Source organism: Drosophila ananassae, chromosome 2L (genome assembly GCF_017639315.1).
Source record: "Drosophila ananassae strain 14024-0371.13 chromosome 2L, ASM1763931v2, whole genome shotgun sequence".
In the NCBI taxonomy this organism is placed as follows: domain Eukaryota; kingdom Metazoa; phylum Arthropoda; class Insecta; order Diptera; family Drosophilidae; genus Drosophila; species Drosophila ananassae.
Window position 1 is genome coordinate 18,474,299 of NC_057927.1, and position 21,562 is coordinate 18,495,860.

Below are 21,562 nucleotides of genomic sequence, written 5' to 3' on the forward strand. Positions count from 1 at the left end.
TCTGTTCATATACATCTGGAAATTAGGCGGCGGGGGTTACAACATTGACACCTCAACGGTAGAAACCACTTACCAATGTTAAAAATGTACAAAACGAATTTCCAGTAGTGTTATATAAGTTCAAATTTGTAAATAAATAAATTTTAGACACGATTTTGTAATTAATGTTAAAAAGTTTTGGAATATTCTTTTTCAATCATAACATATAACCTAACATATAAAACTTTTTATAATATTAATCGCCAATAAGTCAACACAAAGTTTCCATAAAATATTTTTTTATACTTTTAAAATGAACGAAAAAAGAGGTAAACCTATCGAGTTTTTAAGCTGTGTAAACCGCCCAAGTATTTTACCCACTGATCTCCCAAATGGAACTGCGATTAAATGGCTCAAAAGAGCTTATTATTTAAGCAGCCCGAAGGCGGGGTGCCTGGGCTATCGGTTTTTAATTATCTTTGAATGAGTGCAATTTGTATTAAATGGAGACCACCGCAAGCCAACAGTGTGTGACTAATGCGTTAATTTCCGGAAAAGACGGCTTCGGTGGACCAGCAGCCACCGTCCCGATTTCCCGAATATTTTATTGGATTCGGCTATCGGGGCACTTGGCATTTAGTTATTAAGCACTCGAACATATGGCGCCGTCAGGTTGAGTAAGGCGAAAACGTTCGCCAGACAGACAAAATACTCGAAAACCACCTCCTCTGCACACAAAAAATATACGCCGGGAACAGACTGTGCCACTTTATTTTACCGGCTGGCCCACATTGCGTATGCGTATCGTGGTAGTGGCCCCTCACGAAACTAGCTCCTTACCAACTGGCTGTGTGTACGTGGAGGTGTTTTTATTGAAGTGCGTGGCGAAACACTTTAGCTCGTTGTCCGAATATCTGCACGAAACCAGTAAACTGAGAAAAACTGAGAACCCAAGCACGAAGAGTGCGGTGAAGTGGCTAACCCACAAAACGTCTTGCCAAATCGATGGCGGGTAGGGCGAATAAAATACCTGCAAGGGCAAAACAGCCATAAAATAAATAAACTATTTCTTACTTGGAGCTTGATGGGGAAAAAAGATTAAAATCTGTTTTAAATAATTCGAGTTAAGAAGTTTGAGTATTGTTATTGGTCCTTTTGAGGCTTGCTTGAAACCATAACAAAATGAAGTGGTGTCCTCGGCATTCAGAATGATTTTCGATTGGTTTTCGTCCTGACTCAATTAGATTAGATTAAAATTTCCATTACTTTAAAATTCCCCCTTAAGCTCACCTTAAAAATAAACCTGAAAGGTGGGTTTGATCCACTGACAAGTACTGACCAATAAATGCTTACATGAACTCCAACCTGGCCAAATACTCGTATGAATATATATACAGGCCATGGAGCACATTCGCTTCCAAGTATTTGCACTGGCCAAAAGGAGCAGACCTCTCCCCCAAAAAAAAGGCAAAACGAATGCTAAGCTAAAGGCAAACTTTGTTCCGAGAAAGAGAGCAGGCAGGAGCTAGTTGATTTCCAACAGTTGAGTCGAGTTTATTTTGCCGGCCAGGTGAGAGAAGGTAGGTGAAAGCAGCAGAGCAGCAGCAGCCGGCATTGCATACATTTTTGCTGCGTGCCTTGCTTTCCCAGTTTTTGCAGGACCACCACTACTTTCTTTTTGCCGGGCCGGTTCGGCCAACTCAAGCGTGAAATGTTGATGAAGTAACCGCACATGTTTGTCGTTTTCCTTTTGTCGTGTGGGGCGTGGTGTGGTTGTGTGTGGCATACGTGTAGCTTATATCCCTAAAAACCGGTTTCACCTCAAGTGAGTGTTTAGGCGGCAACTTTTGTTCCGCTTTTGCCGATGTCTGGGCACAAATTAGTTTGTCCGACAAGTCCCATGTTTATGGGCCAAAGTTTAGAATTGTTCAACAGCAAACTCGTGTTCGTCGCTGTTCTTTTTCCTTTTTAATTTTTTGGGCTCGGGGCTTGCGCCACTTGTCCCATATGCATATAAATAAAGCGATAAAAAAATGCTTTGAAACAGTCAAATGAGTGGGGACAACAACAAAAAATAGAAAAGTTTCGCAACTAGAGCATGTCATGATGCACGGTCACCATAGATGTTGATGCACAACATGCTTCGTTACCGAAACAACCATCAAAAACGAATAAAAAAATGCACGGGTGAAACGGAACAACGGTATTCAGGATTCAGGACTCAGATTCAGTTTCAGTTCCAAGGACAATGTAACCATGTTAAACAGCAATCAGAGTGGAAATACAAACCACTCGCTGGTAATTTTGCATGCAACGCTTAATGCTTGTGGCGAAAGTGGCGTTGATTTCGGAAGACAACTTTTTTACTATTTTTTGTTTGTTTTTGGGTTCTGTTTTGTTTTTACTGTATTACATTTCCCCTTTTCCAAAACAGTGTCGCTGAAGTTTTCCCGGGGCTTTGAGGGGTAGCTAGGCCCTCGGCAGCGGGCCAAATTAAACGAAATGTATACAAAATTCGTTGCAGCGGCGGTGCTGCACTCGAAATTTGAGTGAGTGGCTCCCTGCATAAAGAAGCGCCACCAACGGCGAATGGCTGCAGGCTGAGCAGTGCCTCCAGAGAGAGAAAAACCTTGTAACTTTTCGAAAATCATTTATCAAGAGTCGTTAAAACCATAAATTCAAAGCAAGTTGCATGCTCTTATTCAATAATTAGATATAAAAGGCAGCTAGCTTCTTGTATAAAAAGGTAATTTTCTAAAAACTTAATTTACTATTTTTCGCCATGTGCTGGGTTTGGCTTTTTTGGCTCGCTGGCTTGGATGTGCAGGCAACCGTGGCGTGAGATGTTTGCCAACATGTACAACAATGTGTATTTGTTGCTGCTCTGGTGCTGCCGCGTTGTCTAAAGTTTGAAGTGCGCATAATAAGCCAGGCAGCAACCAGAAAGCAGCCAGCAGGCCCCAAACCATGCCAAATTAGGCACTGCAGATAGTGCCCCAAAATGTAGGCAACCATTTTTCGGGAAGGGGATTTCGGTTGCAAAGCAAGTGCGAAGTGCTCTACAGAGGAGAGACTGAGGGTTCAATGAGCCCGTCATCATTGCGCTGCTTGTTAGCTTTCGAAAGTGAAACTAATTTCCGTTTTTACGTGGATACAAGTTTTACGAAACTGGGTCAAAAAACAAGTGTTCGAGTTTATAGTCAGACAAAACTGAGGAACTTGTTCTCAATAGGTTTAATAGAGAAGGAGGCTCTTCAACTGGAAAACATTTTATAAATTGCACTAAATATATCAAAAGAATAACTCCGAATTCACTTTTTGTCTTAATTTGTATAATTGGATCTCATTAGAGCTCATGCAATTGGTTAATTAACAAATTTGGTTGAACATAATTTTGGCGTTTTCTCCAGACAAAACTCAAATTTTAATCCTTCCAATTATTCTTTTATTTTTCATCTACTTACTTCACTTCTTTTTGTTTTTTGCAGAGTGCCGGATTTTGAAAAAACAATGCAACAATCGGAGGGCTTCGCTCACCTCAATGCCAAATCAGCAGGAGCAAAAACATCAGCAACAGAAGCACAAAAGTTATGCTCCGGGCAAAAACTGAAAATGAAACAACTTAATTAGTAGTTGTAGGAGTCGAGAGCAAAAACCCGCGCACTCTCTGAATTCAGAATCAGAATCGCAGCCAGAATCCGGATCAGAAACGGAATCAGAATCAGACCAGCGGAGGAAGTGAAAATAAGCAGTAGGGCATTACTGCGAATTTTCGGAAATATTTTTCGCCCACGGTGGAAAATGCCAAGAGGAGTTTTATCAAGGGCAACTGTGTTCGCGTGTGAGTGAGAGTGGCTGCAATTTTTTTGCGAGAAAATTAAATTGAAAACAACAAAGAAGGGGGCAAAGCAAAGCGAAGCGTAGAAGTAAACACTCTAATATACGAGTTGGGCCTGCATATAAATTGTTACACTTTACACAACGGATTTGCCAGAGCCAAGGACTTCCAGCATGCACGTTACAACTTCCTGCTGCGCCAGCATCAAGCGATGCTATTGGGCTTTATTCACGCTCTTCCTATTCGCGGCCCACGTCAGCATAACTTCCGGTCAAATCGATTGGGACGACGACGACGATCCAGGTGAGTGACTACAAAATGTGATTAGAATGCAAAGTTAGGCAAAACAATCCGATTCGAACCAATCCTCACCACTCCTCAGTGGTGATTTGCATAAATATGCGACAGCTCAATAAGTTGGGAGCTCAGACAGTCGTAACCGATACTCTGGACCGTTTTCCAATTGCGATTTGGTTATGTTTTCGTAATCAAGTTTAATTGCCATCACGTATACGCCCAGTGTTCGGTATTCTGAATTGGGTGGGAAGGACAGAGATGACGGGTGGCCGAACCGAAAGAGGGAACGGGTCTTTTAATTAATCGCAGATTTATGGCTTGAGGTATGTGTACTGGTGTGCTATATAAATGGAATTTTAATTATTCAAAAGCTACAATTAAAATATTTAATGAATTCATAAGTCTGACAGTTTAATTGCAAGAGTTTGCCTTAACTTTGGCATCGTTGAGGAGAATATTTATAGAAGCGGATAAATCCTGTTGTCAGGCCGAGCCAAAGGAACCGCTCTGAGGCTTTGTCCCGGATACCTGTTGGACACATATTTTAATTTATTTATTTCCAGCAATTGTTATTGTCCGTGTGGCAGAAGCAGCAGCTGTGGGCGAATTGTTCAATCTTCGACCAAGCCATTAGCAAAAATATTCATAAACTTTTGTTAGAGTTTCCACTTTCTATTTTTTTTCTTCACTCTCTTCTCCATCTCTCACCGAATCAAAATCATCAGAATAATTAATTTCGGTTTGAGGAAAACGCTTTCACGGCACTTGGGCCACACCCATCGATGGACGACTGGACGGAAGGATAAATGGATGGGTGGATGGCCTTGTAACCTCCACACTTTTCTATTTTGCGATCAAAATGAAAGTCCTTTGTGCGCCGGAGGGGGCTAAATCACACGGTTTGTCTCATTTATCGATTTTCGCCCCATTGTACGAGGACCTCGGTGGCGAACGCTTTTAAGCTAACGATGCAAACTGAAAATGTTGACAACAAACATTTTTCAAGCTGTGAGCTGCGAGCGGTGTGTTGTCCTTGTTGCAAGGTAGCCGAGCCGAGCCTTAAACAAATACACAAATACATCCATCGTACCTGCGTGTGTGTTTCTATTCCCCCATCGCACGTGGTCCTATGTGTATCTTGGATGGAAATAGAAGCAGACAGCAAGCACAAGCCACCCGCTGTGATTCCATTTTGGCCGGGCCAACAGCAACCAGCTAACACAGCTACCAAATATACATACATAAGCGTTAGCTAGCAACTTTTTACAGTTTGGGAATATGTTTTTGCATAAAATGGCGAATAAATGCTGCGATATGAGTCAAGGCTAAGATTAGCCAGGCATGATCTTAAAGCACCGTTTTGTCCGGAATGTTGCAGATGCGGCAGTGGAAAATTACAAAAATTAATCCAAGAAGGAGACAAAATAAAAATGCCGCAAATTTGCAAGAAATCTACAGATACAGAAATAACAATTATTTCGTAATTATTAAACCTTCAAGGAGTTCAAGAATCAGACTTAAAATAAAAGGTTAACCTTTAGTTTTTTTTTAAATTTAAAAACTTTAGAAAATCGTAGCAATTTATAAATTTTTTTACTGAAAATTAAATAGGAATATTTTTCTGACTGCAAAGACAGTGGCAGAGGGCAATGTGGCTATGGCCATAAACAACCGACACTCTTCTCGGCCCCGCCAACACTGTAAAATTATGAAATCATAAAAATATTTTTACGATTACATAAAAAGTTGCGAAAATGTGGGCGTCGCTTACATTGTACGTCGCCGCCATCGTCCTAGACATCGGCTTCTATTTTATTTTTCCTTTTCGGACCCAAAATTTTAGGTCCCGGCAATTGCGTGATAGTATAAAATTCAACTTTAGACATATGACTTCATTATTTATCAAACGGGGGGCGACTTGAGAGCGTCAAACGAAAACGAAATAGTTTTTTGCCCCCAACCGCATTCAGACCAGCTTTGACCTGAGGCCGGAACCAAAACCCAGTGCCATATATTCAAATTACGTGTGTGTCACATGTACCCCCTGACTGAGAATGTTGTAAGAGGCCGAAACAAAAACCACATTCGAACAGTTTCATTAAAAATGAGCCACATATGTAGGACGCTTTTCGGGCTATTTCATTTGCTCAGCTCTGCGGCTTTAACCCTATTAGCCTTTTGCTCTCTCCAGCCATAATTCATGTTGTTTTCATTTGTTTTGATTAGCAAATGAATGCCGCTCGAGCCTGTGGCCGGGATTGTTGGCCCGTGGCTTGATTCTTTGGGTCTTTCGGCCTAGGTCGTCTGGCAAATAATAACGTGACTCGCGCGTCGGGCCACTAAAAATCGTATTTCGAGTGTTTGACTTTGTCTCGTGCGTGTTTAGTTTCACTTGCCACACGCAATCCTCAATCCGCAATCCACAATCCGCAATGTGAGCTGTGAATTGCTATAACCATCACACACCCAGAGAATAGGAGGATGTGGGTGAAAAGTCCTGGGAAAAAAAGAGCGAACGCGTTGGACATAAAAATTTTAATTTATGCCGTGTTGAGTGCGTGATGCCCCAGTTTGCCACCGGAGTGCCTACTTTAGATCTCCCCCATATTACACAAAATATGCAGATAGGTGCCACTTACATTCACCCCAAGTTCGCTGGGAATCGAGCTGGAAATGTATATAAATTTTTAATTAACAATAGGGTTATACTTTTTCACCTATGTTATTTACAGCGAAATAAAAGGATAACCCTTAAATCCTAGAACTCTTTTTACAGAATTAAAGCCGCAAAAGAAACTAATAACCTTTCTCATGTGTACCTTAGAGCCCTCTTAAAGTCAGACCACAAATCGGCACTTCTGACGCGCATTCTATAGCTCATTTGGCTGTCGTTCGCCAGGCGCTGGAAAATGTTGGATTTGCTAGGAACACGCAATAGATTTCCATTTCCCCCCAATCCTTCCTCAACAATGTGGCATATGAGAGAGGCCAAAGGCAGGAGTGAGACAGTGGCGACCGCGAATATGTAAAAATTATAATTCATGTTACATATTTGATGAAACACATTCAATCATTCGCCTGGCATGGCCGCAACCCCGATAATTACGCATTTCGTTTTTTCGCCGTGTGGTTATTTTTAATGATAAATGACCGGGCCCGAAGTGTTTGGGAATTTTTCGGAGCTTATGCCGAATATTTTGGCATACTGGTGTTTATGTGTGGGGCGTGTTTCTGCTTCCCTTGCCATTCCCATTCTGCTGCCGTTCCACAGCTAGAAAGCCGTGTTACTAATTTTGTGTCAAAAATACTTAGCCGCAACAGCTATAATACAAATGTATGTTTCTGTTTGTGTGCAAGTGTGTGTAACAAGCCAAACAAGGTACCGCAAGGTGTATGGCAACGCAATTTGTCATTTGTCAGAATCTAATGCAGTTAATAATTAGCTAAGCCGTCTAATGGCAAGATGTCTCCATTCCACCCGACTATGTAATGCTTGACTTTCCTTGTCTCTGTCTCTGTCTCTGTCTCTGTCTCTGTCTCTGTCTCTGTCTCTGTCTCTGTCTCTGTCTCTTCTAGTATCCCGCTCTTCCTGCTTCCCTCTTTGTCTGTATACCCTTTGGGTTGTGGTAAGAGCCAAGTTTGTAAATCCTATTGGGAAATCAATAGATGATTAATTACCTTCCGTAAATACATATCGACTAAAGGATTTGCTATTTACGTACAGTACACAAAATAAATAAGAGTAGGAAGGCATATCTTAAAGGTATTTTTATTGAAATACTTAAAAAATTTGTTTTTATATATTTAATACTGATACTTTTATTTCAGACACTCAAACATCCAATCAATAATATCCCGATTTGCATATTCCTGAGAATCCTTGCCGTTGACAACATCAATGTGCTTATCCAGTGATTTAGCCGACTTAGTTCAGCGGGGCATTTTTTTCTGACAAAAGGGATATCATTCCGAATGTCATGTAAAAATAAAAGAAGTAAAAAAATGCGAAAAAATAAAAAAATATAAAAAAAAGAAAGGAGAAATAAAGCTGGTAGAACACGCGAAATCCTAGACCTCCGGTCCGACTGTCGCGTAGCAGACACGCTAAAACTGTTCACTTTGGCGAAACGTATAAATTTTCTATTGATTTATGCCAAGTTTGCATGCCATTTTTTTCGCTTTGCATAATTTCTGCTGTTGGCCAAATTGCACTAGTCAGTGGGGAGCGAGATGAGAGGGGTTGGAGGGGAAACGCAGTAGAAGGAGGCGTTGCAGGATACGAAGGATGGTCGAGGACCACCAAGGCAAATACAATTGTTGCGATTGCGACTGTCTCTTCGCGGTCATGGCTCGACTGCTACTTACTAACACAATGGCGAATGCAATTTCAAGTGTCAGTCCTAAGGCACTGCCAGAAATAAAGGTTTCTACGGCACAGAAAAAACTATAAGGATAATATTTAAGAATACCATTTCAAAGTCATACATTTTTTCAATATCTTTTTAATCACAAAAAAGATTAATCACTTAACTTTGTCAAAAAAAAAACTTTAAAATGTATTCAATAAACTTAATTCTTGGTGTAAAAGTGCGGCAGTTTCAGTTGCGTTACAGCAGTTACGGCAGCTACACCGGCTAGTGGCATGAATTGCGATGATGGAGTTATCCATTTATACTCGCATTTGCATAGAACCAGTGCCTGTGATTGCCGCTGGGCGAGAGACGCTGCGCTGACACATGACATGGAAAAATGAAAACGAAGCCCGTCGTGTACTGAGTCTCTAGTCGCTTTTCGCATTTCCCGCCTCTTGCCCATTCTGTGTAGTTCTGAGCCAGAACAAATGGTCAAACAGTTGGTGCTGCCGTACCACCCATTCCCTGACAGCTCAAAAACTGGCAAAAAAGTCTGAAAAAGGATAAGACAGAAGAGAAACTGCTATCCCAGCTGCAGCTGGATGGGAAATGCAACGATGTTAGAGAGAGCCTGCCACTGCAAACACTTTCTATATATCACATGTAAATATGAAAGTCCTACATATACATGAGGTCCTACATGCCAGTGCCAACGAAAATGATAGCCCTGCAAATCAAGGTTCTAGGTTTGTGTATATAGGATTTTCCATATATTTCACCTTTTTCAAAATTCGGCTTAGTTAACAGTGGTTTTATATCCTAAATATAAATATATATCCTATAATATAAATATAAAATCTCAAACTAAATGTTTTTGAGATTTTTTCTCAACTTTCCAATTCAAGATGTGGAAAATGCATGGGAAGGAAAATATAGCTCCCAGCCAAGGCCATATCTTTGCCAATACTTATCCCATTCTTAAGTGGAGTACCTTAAACGATTTGTAGATCGATTCTCCACCAATCTGCATCAAAATCCAGGAACAAAATATTTTTTAGATTTTTCTCAATTTTTGTGGGGGATATCCTTCAAAATGTGGAAAATGCATGGGAAGGAAAATATAACTCCCAGCCAAGACCATATCTTTGCCAATGCTTATCCGATTCTTAAGCGGAGTACCTTAAACGATTTGTAGATCGATTTTCCACCAATCTGCATCAAAAACCGGGAACAAAATGTTCTTTTGATTTTTTCTTAACTTTTTTGGACCTTCAAAAATGTGAAAAATGCATGGGAAAGACAATATAGCTTCCAGCCAAGGCACTGGGTCAATTTCCATCCGATTCCTGAGCGGAGTATTTAAAAGATTTTTTGATCGATTTCTCGGGAGAAATTTTAGACATTTTCTGGGGGAGCCCCTTTGACAATTTTGAAAAATGCATGTCAAGGGTATATCAGCATCGGCTTGGCCCGAAGTTAGTTTTCCTTTGTTGTTTTAATTTAAGTTTAAAATAGAGCTTTAAGTTGTTTATTATAATAAAACGGCCCTTCAAAATTCATTCGCTTTATTTTAATAGTGTTTTCGTTCCTTAAAATCTAATGGGAAAAACCCCGAAACCCTCAGTTGCGGACACGTTATCTTCGCCAAGGGAATGCCAAAAATGTGCCTTTCTGCTTAGCTCCTGACTGGCTTCTACACTGAGGCACGCTCGGTTGAAAGTCAGAACCATGTTGCACATCCATCACTTGGAGTAAACAATTTTTGATTAATCGTCACCGCCGGACTAAAAGTTGGACTGTTACTGTGACTGGAAGTGGAACTGCAAAGTGGGATGCGGGAACTTGGGACTGGGTGTGGCGTGCACTTTGTGCAGAATTTTTCCAATTGCTGGTATGAAAAAACACAAAAAAAGCAAGAAAAACAGAAAACAAGAAACTCTTTGGCACGTGCAGCTGGAAACAGTTCCTAAGCGAACAGCGAAAAGCGCCGGACATGTGTATACAAATTGTAGATGTGGATGAAGCAGCTGGCCATTGCAAATTTGTAGCATGATTGCTACTCGACCACCAACAAACCAACTAACCAAGCAACCGTCCAACCAGGCCAACAAAAGAGCAATACCAACAGATAGAGTAGCAGAAACTGAAACAGTAACCAGCATCAATGACAACCATTTGACTTTTGCATATTTGACTTTGGCTCTTTCCGTGAAGCAATTTGTGCCGTCAACCGTTGTTAAGCTTTACAACTTATCAAAGTGATCAGAAAAGACTTGGGTCCGAGGACAGGACACCACTTAATGGGGGTTTCTTTTGTGAATTTCAATACATATTAAACGGGTTATGCCACAAAAGGATTACAACACTTGTCCCCAAAGCATATCATTATGGTTAAACAATTTTTTCTGACAACTTTATTAGCCCTGGCCCAAATCGAGTGACCCGTGCGAAAAGCAAAAGGCGAAAGGCAAAAGGGTTTCCCTTTGGAGAGGCGTGCGAAAAATTCTAAACAAATAAATAAAAGGAAAGTTTGTTGCCCAGCCCAGTCCAGCATTGGGGCCAGAGCGTTGAAATTGCTATGCGGGATGCGTCAGCGTCAAAAACTATTTTATAGCTGATTCGTGTTGTCGTCGGCATTGGAAAAGGGGCGAAAAAAGTAAAAGAGAAGCTGCTTCTATTGCTGTTGGGTTAACGAGGATGCTGGCATACAGGGCGGATGGGTATTTTCCTTTAGGACCAACAAGCCGGATGAGTTGCGAATAAGTCAACGTGGCAAAATGTGTCAAAATGCGCAATTTATTTAATTCTCAACACACACTACCATCTAGAGGCATTCGGTCATTTACATTTTACTTTTTCTTTAAGAAAGTATATGTAAATATAGAAGAATAAGAATAATTATAGAAGAATAAAAATAAAAAAGAAAGATGTATATAGAAGAATAATTTCTTTTGATTTTATTATTTACGTTTTGCTGACAAAAGTCTTTAGAAAATGTAAATTTTACCCTTCAGAACTTTCTTTTTTTAAAAATGTAATTTTCTCTCCGTGTGCAAGTAAAGTAATTTTCATACTATGTTTTTTTTTTCGATCTGACTTGATGCTATTTAAGCGCAAACTTTTAAGTTGTTCAACAAAAGTTTTGCAAGCAGCATAAATTGGATTAAACCAGAAAGATGGCACCAGCGCGTCCAAAGGGCCAAGGCAATGTCACACAACTTGCCAGCTTGGTTTCTATATTTCGGCTGCCAGGCTGCTCTGTTTCCAATCCCATTGCTGGCCAACTGGCCAACCCTTTTTGTTGGGGGCGGCGTTGCAAAATATTTGTTAATGTGTACAATTTTCGGCTGGTGCACGTGACTCTAGGAGAGGATTTTATGCTGATCCTCTGGCCCTGTTGAGTTGGCCGGGTCAACTCATTAGCCAAATGAAGCCAAAAACTAAACCTATTGCCGAAAAACTTTCAACAGTCAACATGGAGGCTGCCGGTCTGCAGGTTTGCCGCTTTTTTAGTTTGCCGTTCTGATCGGAAAATCAAATGAAAAAGAGACGGTGGCAGGGGCAAAAAGTTTTTCCAACCCCGGGGAAAACCATAAATGTCAAAGTCAGCTAAAAGTTTGCATAGTTTTTGACTTTCAGCAGCCGCCCAAGGGCCAGATCCTGGCCAAGGGGCCCATGTGGTTGACATATTTGCCGGGGGATTATTAATTGAAACAAGTTAATTTGCACAGAATATTGGCCGGCGACGAAGGAGCAGGCATAGTTGGAACGGCGCAAGTGGAACCATGGCCATCCCGAAGTAGACACTGCCGGAGGCCCCTTTTCCATGTTCTCTGCACAGAGGGCAGTGTCTACTATGTGTTTGTATATGGTTTGGTTGGGTGTTTCGGGGTGTGTGTGGAGTGCGCTGGCAGGCTAACAAGAAGGAGCCAAACAAAAACGAGAAAATAGCAAACAAAATGGTAGCAAAAAGTTATTAAGAGACATCATGTTCTTGTCCAAAGGATAAACTTTTCATATGCTTTTTGAATTAAACATTTAGTAATTTTTCCATCGGACATACATATATTCTACTGTATGCATTTGTTTGCTTGGAACATGCAGATCTCGTTCGGATAAACTTTCTGCCTTTGTCTGCAAAAACAACTTATAATTAGTATTTAAATCCGAGGCACAGGCAGTTTGACAAAACTTTTATCAAGTGAATGGCCAGTTGTATGTATGTAAAAGTTGGAATCGAGTAATTACACATAACGTCTGCATTTAATTCGATGAATTTTCAAGTATTTCCAAAGATGCTCCGGCACTGGAGAAGACTTACTTACTAGACAGACTAATGACGCATCCAATTGTAATCAGTGCGCTTGGGTAATTCGAGATTGATTGACCTGCCAAATTAGCCTGTCTCGATGAAAACCAGCATTCAGACAGTCATTGTAATTTTCAGGGCATTTAAACTAATATGGAGCAATAAAACAGGGACACAAAACCTTAAATCGAAGACATGTAAAGCTATTTGTTGAACAGCATGTGATGCTATTTTTGGGTTTAATTGTAACAAATCAAACGCCTACAACTTCGGAAGTGAAGTTCCAAAATGAAATAAATAATTTCTATACTTTAATAAATTATAGAGTAATTGGGACTGAAATAACTTGTTTTCGCATCTTTCCTCTCCTTTTCTGTTAAGCCTATGAGCTTAAACCCGTAACCAATATCTGGTTATTGTTACGGCCAGACCTCATTATTTATGCCCCAAGTTATGCGGCCAACAGAACATTAAATGCAAGCTGCAGCATCAGCAGAAGGATATGAAGGACCTGGAATATAAGCTACCCCCGCACTCTATCACCGCAGTAAACTTTACCACGTTCGTCTGTCCGTGGGTCTTAGTCTTAAACTATACTTTTTCCTTTTTCTGTTGAATGCACAGAGAATATAAAGGGAAAAATTAGTTAAGATTAAGCTATTTAGGGTAGGAAAATGAATAAAGACATGTAATATTGTAATATTTTCAAAAAATGTCATTCCATGTTACATTATTCTATTGAAGCTTTATTTGGCTTTTTAACTAAATGTTTCATTATACAATTTCTGACTTCATTTCTCCCAGTGCATGGCAAGGCGCAAATGTTTTGTGGAATGCGCTCAAGTCATAAATTTTACACTACATTGGCGGCGGCTGCCTTCGCCAAGGCATTGCCATTGACTTGCACTGACTGTGTTTGTCTATGTACTTGGCGTTTACTTTTATATTTACTACAGCCCGCAGCATCCAGCATCTCTACCCTTGCCGCCCTGCTGGCCCGCTTGCCCGGTTGTTTCCCCGGATTTTTCCCGGTCTTTAGCTCTGTGTAAACATCGCAGACAGGGCCGCAAGCAGTCCGCTTTTATAGTTTATTGATGCCAAATGGGTGAAATTGCGAGCGTATTGACGTTGAAAATATTTAAGCTGCCAATGCGGGATAGACCGGATAGAGGATAACGGGCAGCATGGCAACTTATTTATTTTTGGCTGTTTGTACTTCATCAGGCAGCTCATAATGCCGGCGATAATCGCGCTTACGGGCGTTAAATTTTTAAGCCAGAAACTGCAGCCAGAAGATTGCGGCCAAGTTGTGAATGTTTTTTGTTGCCGCACATGACAGCGGAAATGAATCAAGTGTGCACCGAGAGAGAGAGAGCACATGTGGAGTAGTGAAAATTTTCCAACTAATCGGATTCTAATGGCAAAATAATTATCACAGCGAGAGCCACTGAAGAACTCATACTCCCTGTCCTTGCCACTGCCCTAGCCACTGTCCTCAGCCCCCAAAAAAGCCACACAAATGCACAAGCGCACATTGCATTCATAAATTTGGGAATGCCATTAGTTTTACATTTGCGGTTTGTGCTTGGGGATAACCGCAAAGTGAAAAGCCGCAAAATTTCCAAGTCATACGGAAATGAATGCCGCCTGGCCAGCGACAAAATCGAGGAGTGTGGCCAACGGCAAAGGAAAATTCAAACAAAGTCCGACAGACAGACATGGCCAGGCCAAAATGTGGGCAGTTCGGTTAGCCCATAACACATACATCCACTCTATGCATATAAATATATGTATGTGCAGGACATAAAAGTGTGCATTTGTGTTTGCCTTGTTGATTTGTGATCTAAGTGGATATGTGTGCGTCTGAATCGGGATTTTCAATTAATGTAACAACTCCGCATGACGCTCGGATTAGGAGCGGAAAATCAGGCGAGCTTTGGTGAAAACTATGTGGAAGCTATCCCTGCCCGGTTACTTATTTTATGCCATCGCAATTAAACATGACCCAGCAAACAGAAAACTACCGGTCGGCCAGAAGCAAACACAATGGCCGTGTGCATCAGCTGAACGAACTGACCACCGGCAGCAGCCACCAGCAGCACTCCCAGATATTCCCATAATATTCAATTCAATATTTGAAACCGCTACATAAATTCAAACATTTGCTCTGCCGACGAGCCGGGTTTCGTTTTGTAAATAATGCCAGGTCGGGCCGATGGACTTTGACAAACGTTAGGCCATGTGTTTGAATTGGTTCCCAGCTTAACCCACCAATGGCCAAAGCAATTTAATTTTAATTGCAACCGTATTGCATTTGATAGTGATTTAATATTTAATTTCAATTTGTCGCTGATTAGGTTTAACCAATTGAAATTAATGCAATAATCTATGTAACTTGGTTTCCAGGGGCGTCTGATAGGATTTTTTATAAACAGGGATAACTGTATTTTGTAAAACTAAGTTAACACTTTTAAAACAATAAAAATAATCAGTGTCAGTATAATCATTAAAATGAATTAAAGGGTTAAGGCATCTGTATTTAGTGATTTAATTCCCTCGCAGCTAGTTCAGTCAACATAACGCTATACAATGGCCGTTGGCCTTCCGGCCCTTCTATGGCCCGGGATGCCGGTGAATATTGTAATTAAAGTCGGGAACCCAGAAAAAAGGAAATAATCAATAGCCCGGCAACTGAATTAAGTACGGAACTCGTGCGGAGCAAGGCCAGAGCCGGCGAAATGGCCAGCATCCATCCCACTATTGTCCATCAGAAAAGACGAGAATGGGGTCCCCTCGGTCAGCGCTTAATGCGAAAATTCAATTAGTGGCATAATTAGTTGTGGCAAGCGTTGAAGTTCAGATTTTTGGTGGACTTTGGGTGCGGCATTCATTCAGTTCCACTGCCCAGTAAGATACAAATACGTCGTACATACCGAAAAAAAAGCAGTGCTGACTAGCGAAAAAAAGTAAAAATAAATAAATTCCGAGGGCTGAATTTTACTGCCTTGTCTTTTGTGTGATCTTGCATTGGCGGACTGCTGAGCTGGTGTGTGTCTTTGCCCTTGATTAATGAGCATTAATTAATTCCGGCTAATTTACGAGCAACCAAATCTGCTCGAATCCCCTGCTTTTTCGCCGAATTTCATTTCGGGGGCAACCGTAAGCCCTGCCCTGTCCGATGCGCATTGGTGTTAATTAACTAAATGCAACTGCAATAAAATTGATTGTTTTCACTTTGTTTGCAATGCAAATTGCTGTGCCTCAGTGCGCTTAATCCCCGCTGTAACCTGGAACCTGCAACCAGCAACCAGCATCGTGCAACCTGCAGCAGGGAAAACGTTGAGGTCAGCCAACCGCTGCTGTCATCCGGAAATGCCTGAAAATTGTTTGGCTCCGGTTACCATTCGGAATTTGGAATTCGGCATTTGCGATTTGGATTCGGACTTGGATTCGAATTCGTTAGCTGGAAATGACATTTTTCGCTAACATATGCGCGGTTCTGTGGTGGAGCTCAGCTAAATTGCAGCAGCAACAAATTTAATTAGAGTTTGAGCGGACCCGCAAACAAATGTGTTCGTAGGTGGGTGTATGGCTCTGTATCTGAGAGATGCACATCGCAAATACACTGCAATTTTCGTCCCCACGGCTAAGAGACAGCAGCTCGCGAAACAAGTCAAATAACAAGTCACGTTTCAATGGCTAATGAGGTCATGTGTAAGAGCCATTGACGGATACGACATATCCTGCCGTATGTGTGTATACACAGAGAGGATCCTGTCAAATAAAAGTTACAAAGCGACAAACTATAATGAGTCAGCCTTAGTATCTTTATCTCATGTTAAGAAGGAGTATGTTTTTACGACACAATTTGAAGAGGCTTTTGAAACCACTTTCCTCCTTTAATCGTATTATAATTTCTCCGAGTGCAGTCAGCCATAGCTATCCATAAGTAGTTCATAGTCATTGTTGGCACAGGTACAGTTGTTGCTGTTGCGACTGTCACTTGGCTGGGCGGGCACGTTATAATAATGACGACGTGCAACAGAGCCAAAGGCAGAGGCAGGGGCAGGGGCAGTGGCAGTGGCTGCCGTGGCATGAGCAGCAGCAACTCAAATGGAGGCCGTCTGAAGTGCCACCAACGGATATCTGGCTGAATGACTAAAGTTAACACTAACTTGGCAAACAAATAAACATGGAAACAGGCCTGAGCCTGCGACTGGGAATGGAGCAGGACCAGGACAATAAGTCAACACACATGAGGACTTGAGCTTTATGTTTCTGTTGTCCGAGTCTGTGTGTGTGTGTGTGTCTGCACACTCATACTTACGTCTGTGTCTGTATGCATAGGCATATAATTTCACCTTCCGACTAGGGGGCCCCTTAAACTGTTTGCATTATTGTTCCTGGCTGCGGGCTGTGGGCGTCTCTTGCTTGTTGTGCCTCCTGTTTGGACGCTGCATTACAATTACAATTACAATTAGAAAAGTGTATTTTGTAATTGTATATTCAGTAATTTGGCATGCATGTGCGCCACAAACATAGATGATGGCTCGGGCCATTAACCCCGGGCCACTCCTCTCTCTGGTTCCAAATTTGTAGCTACGGGACACCCCCACACAAAAACACAAAAAAATTAGACAAAAACGCAATAAGGCAAACGCATTAGTTCTTGCATATCCCTCAGCCGGATTTTGGGTCACTTTTGGGCTTGGTTGTGTCCACATCACATACATATTTTTGTTTGCCAGCTCCAGTTGGGCATTAAAGTGCTGGACAATTGTCAGGTAATATACTTTTCCCTAAAGTTTAACCGCCCTCAATATGATTGTGCAATTGGGTCAAGTACTATGAAATAATTTAGTGTTAAGTCCAATTGTAACAATGTTTACTCTTCCTTATATCAAGATCTATTTTTCTCATTTCATCAAAAGTCTTAATTTAAAGTTGCAAATTATACGTGTATGTGTCTCCCATTCCCATGATTATAAAACTACACAGAGAAAAATTTGAATTTTGGAAGAAGAGTTAACACAAAATGGTATGGAAGGGTAATTTTTAAAATAATTTATGAGGCAGGCAAATTGAAAGATATAGGTCATGTTACTTTTTTTTATAGTGAATTGCTCAAAGTTCAAACATCAGGCCAATAATGGAGTCACGTAGCACTTATGAAAAATATAGGATAATCCTGGGGCAAAAGTTGCGCCGAGGAGATTGGGTGGCAGAGCGGCTCCGGAATCGGCTTTAAAAGTTTCTTATCAGCCGAGCGGAAAGCAATGGCACACATGGCTGTTGTTTCGACTGCTCGCCTTGAGATACGAGTGCTGGCAATTAAGCAGCGAAAACTTTTTTATGGCCTGTGCCAACTGGCGGCGTTGGCCATAATTTGATTGTGGCTGCCATCGAAAAGAAATCACAAAGAGCGATTCATTTGCATGACAAGAGCCAGATGGGACGACAACTCATCCACCTCATTGCGATGAGGCACGTGCACGAGCCGAACGGAAAACACACGGAGCACAGGATGTGGATCAGGTTAAGAATAAAAAAATGTATATGTAGGCGTATGCAAAATATCGCGTATACGCAGCGGGTAACAACAATAGAGGAGGCGGTAAGCGAGAGGAGCAGCAGCATCGGCTATGGCAATGGCAATGGCGATAATCAGGAAATGGTGATGCCATCGGCTTATTGAGAGCCCATCAAATTGATTTCTGGGCCAGGATGGTGGAAAATGGTAATCGATATAGCTAGCAAGTAAACGTGACTGCGATTGCTCGTTTGGGACAAACAATAATAATTCATAGCCACATGCGTTCGTTGTCCTTGCAAAGGCTTAACGTTTTATCCGGCACAGGCGACACATTTAAGCGCACTTCCTGCAGCTGTTGCTGATATGAGTAAACCGTCCCTCCACCGCCCTATCTTCCACCGCCCATCACTGCCTCCATCACGCCACAGTATCTGCTCTGTCGCGTCCTTGTCTCTTATCAATATGCACTCGCATTAAGTGAGTTTATATGCGATAGAAATAGCTCTAGGATCCTGTGTTCACATTCCCACGCTGTCTTCCCACACAGCCACCCAAGGCCGATGTAACATAGATAGAAATAAGAGGAGACGGGCGCATATTAAAAGAAAAGGACGCAAAGCCTCTAGTCTGGCGCCCCGTCTATGCGCTCTCGCACATTTTTCTCTTTTCATAAATTTTTGAGTGACATTTTTGATGACATCAGGGCTTTATGCCATATGCCCTGGCAGACCCAACTAAAGGCACCTGTCACCGTTGCCAAATGCGGCGTGGCATGCTTAAGCGGCAAGTGTTAAGATGTCAGCGGAAAAGGGGAGAGTCTTCAGTTAGTCTGGCATGCCAGTTTTTCAATGCGCTTAAAAATTATACCCTTAAAAAATAACTAACAAAAGTTTTATTATTTGACATACAAGCTTTGTAAAATTATTTGATAGAGTGGTCTATAAAAAATGTAGCTATTAATAGACTTCCTTAACTTATCCCAATAATCTTAGCCCTAAATAACTTTTTCACAAGTAGTTCTACCAAAATTCTTCCACTTAACCCTGTGCTGTGTGAGTTGCAAACAACTCGAGAAAGTCAACGATACTGAAGGACTAATAGGGTCTTTTGCCATCCTGTCGACCCCCAAGCCCTTGGATCCTTTTTCACCTTTCCCCAAGCCGTCTAAGGCACTTTCTGACATTGACACAGTCTCGCAGGATAAGTGCGTAGGCCGTCTAACAGGATTATCTGCGAAAAGGTTACGCAATGCGTTATCACGTATCATAAAGCGTAATCTCAAGCGCGTGGTTTGTATTTACATGGCCCGCGTAGATTGCTATTTAAAATTTGATGCATGGAAACGCTCCGGCCCACCCCATTAGGGAGTCGTTCTCTTTGTCTTACGCCAAATTAAACAAAAGTCAAGTGGGTGTATCTCGGCTAACTGATTCGGTTAAAGCAACCTTGAATTTGGCGAAATATTTCGGCGAAAAATCAATTGAGCTAGGTGGGTGACGTGAGCTACGATTTATTCAATTTTCTCCCGGCCAGGTTTAATAAATGGATTTTCGGTGAGAGTGAGGTTTTCAGGATACGGGTGAGATACGAAAAACTGGGGCTGTCATGTCGCGGCTTGGCAAGGCAAATGCTGCACGATTTATGCGCCTTACACGCTAAGCTCAAAAGTATGGTACATAAGCTGCAGCCGTAGTGCAGGCAGAAAAATATTGGTTTACTCAGGAGCTCAAAAAAATAACCTTTGAGCTATAAGTTATATATATTGTAGTTATAAGGAGCATGGCTGAACCATATATACATTTTTGTTGTCAAACTTCTAAATTTAGTTTAGATAACTATATTTTTTCAAGTGCATTAAGCCCAGCACCGTCGACTAAGGCGCCGCCGCATATGTTTGGCTGTTTGGTAAGCTGAAATTCAAATTTTTTCACTGCCAAACGGGAACCAAACGCAAAAAGGGGTTTCGGCTTAAATGCGCCACGCCATTTGTCAGCGTAATAAAAATCAAACATACACATTCCAAGTCCTGAAGCATGCTGTGTGTTCAACGAGGGGAAACCTCAAAACCGTAGAATTCCGGATGGAAAATATTTTGGGGGACATGGGAAGCGGAGGGGGAAATCAGAGGTGAGCTCCAGCTATTGAGAATTTATATTGGCCACATTTGTAGCCCTTGCCTTTGGCTTTGCCTCGGCATTACCTTGAGCGCTTTTTGAAGTTTTCACATTTATTTCACTTCGACGGTTCAATTTTTACACCAGCGCCCACTCGTTGTAATTGTGTGTGCACTTTGCCTTTAATGCGGCGTCGTGTCAATTCGACTTTGGCCCAAGCCGGCTAAAATCTTCAGTTCACTTCACTCAACTGAGCTGAGCTGAGCTGAACTGAAGTCCCTGCCCGTCGATGTGTTTTTACGGCGCAATTTATTGCGGCAATTTCTCGCGCTCAAATGCAAATGCAGGTCCTGTTTACATTAGTTATTACGCTTATTTATGTGATTTGATGGGCGAACACTTGGCTAGATTGCTCGACGGGGCAAGATGTGCGGCTTTAAAATTGATGCGCACTTGGGGCTTACACCTTCGCCGCGTCAGAGTCAGCTTTGGCTGCTGCGATTGCGGCTATTAAATTAAGTTTAGTACCGCGATAGGGCCAAGCCTTTTGTCTCATCTCGAAATTTCGCCCTGCGGCTGTGAACGCATTGAGAAATCACCAAATAATTGCCACGCTTACACTTTGTCGCTACGACGGCGCTTATCTCGGGGCAACATTTACAACAGCAACATTTACAGGACCAACAGGACGAGCAGGACCAACGCCAGGCAACTACAAAGCATCGCTTATTCCTATGGGAACGGGCCCGGCAACAAATTACAAATTCAACAAGCGCCAAGTGGACAACCCTCATTAATTTTTAGACCCCAGACCCCAACGCGGCCCTGTCCAAGAGTTCCACTGTTTCTCAGTCCCTCTGTCCCCTGCCAGTGATGCAAAGTTTTCTATTAAAATTAATAATGTTGCTAAAAACAAAGCAGTGACAACAACAAAGAAACAGGTCCAACGACAAAGTCCTCTCAGCATGGTCCTTTAATAAGTTGCGCGGTTTCCTCATCGCTCCTTGGCAACAGGCAGTGTCACTTTGAATTTATCACGAGCGGCATCAATATCCGTTTCACGGGGTTTAGCCAAAAGGTGGCCAAAAGGTGCTGGCCATTATGAATTGTTGCCAAATGGCAGCGAAAGGTGTAAGAAGA

At 41.8% G+C, this 21,562-nt stretch overlaps 1 protein-coding gene across 2 annotated transcripts in view; it reads left to right on the forward strand.

Annotated features, from left to right (window-relative positions):
* LOC6501409 overlaps positions 1-21,562 on the forward strand; it is an 89,390-nt gene that overhangs the window by 14,078 nt on the left and 53,750 nt on the right. For both annotated transcript variants that reach the window (XM_001955151.4, XM_044714143.1), the window contains exon 2: positions 3,468-4,120. In XM_001955151.4, coding sequence (XP_001955187.2) covers positions 3,991-4,120 — 130 coding nt within the window. In that variant the 5' untranslated portion in view covers positions 3,468-3,990. The remainder of the gene's footprint in view (positions 1-3,467; positions 4,121-21,562) is intronic.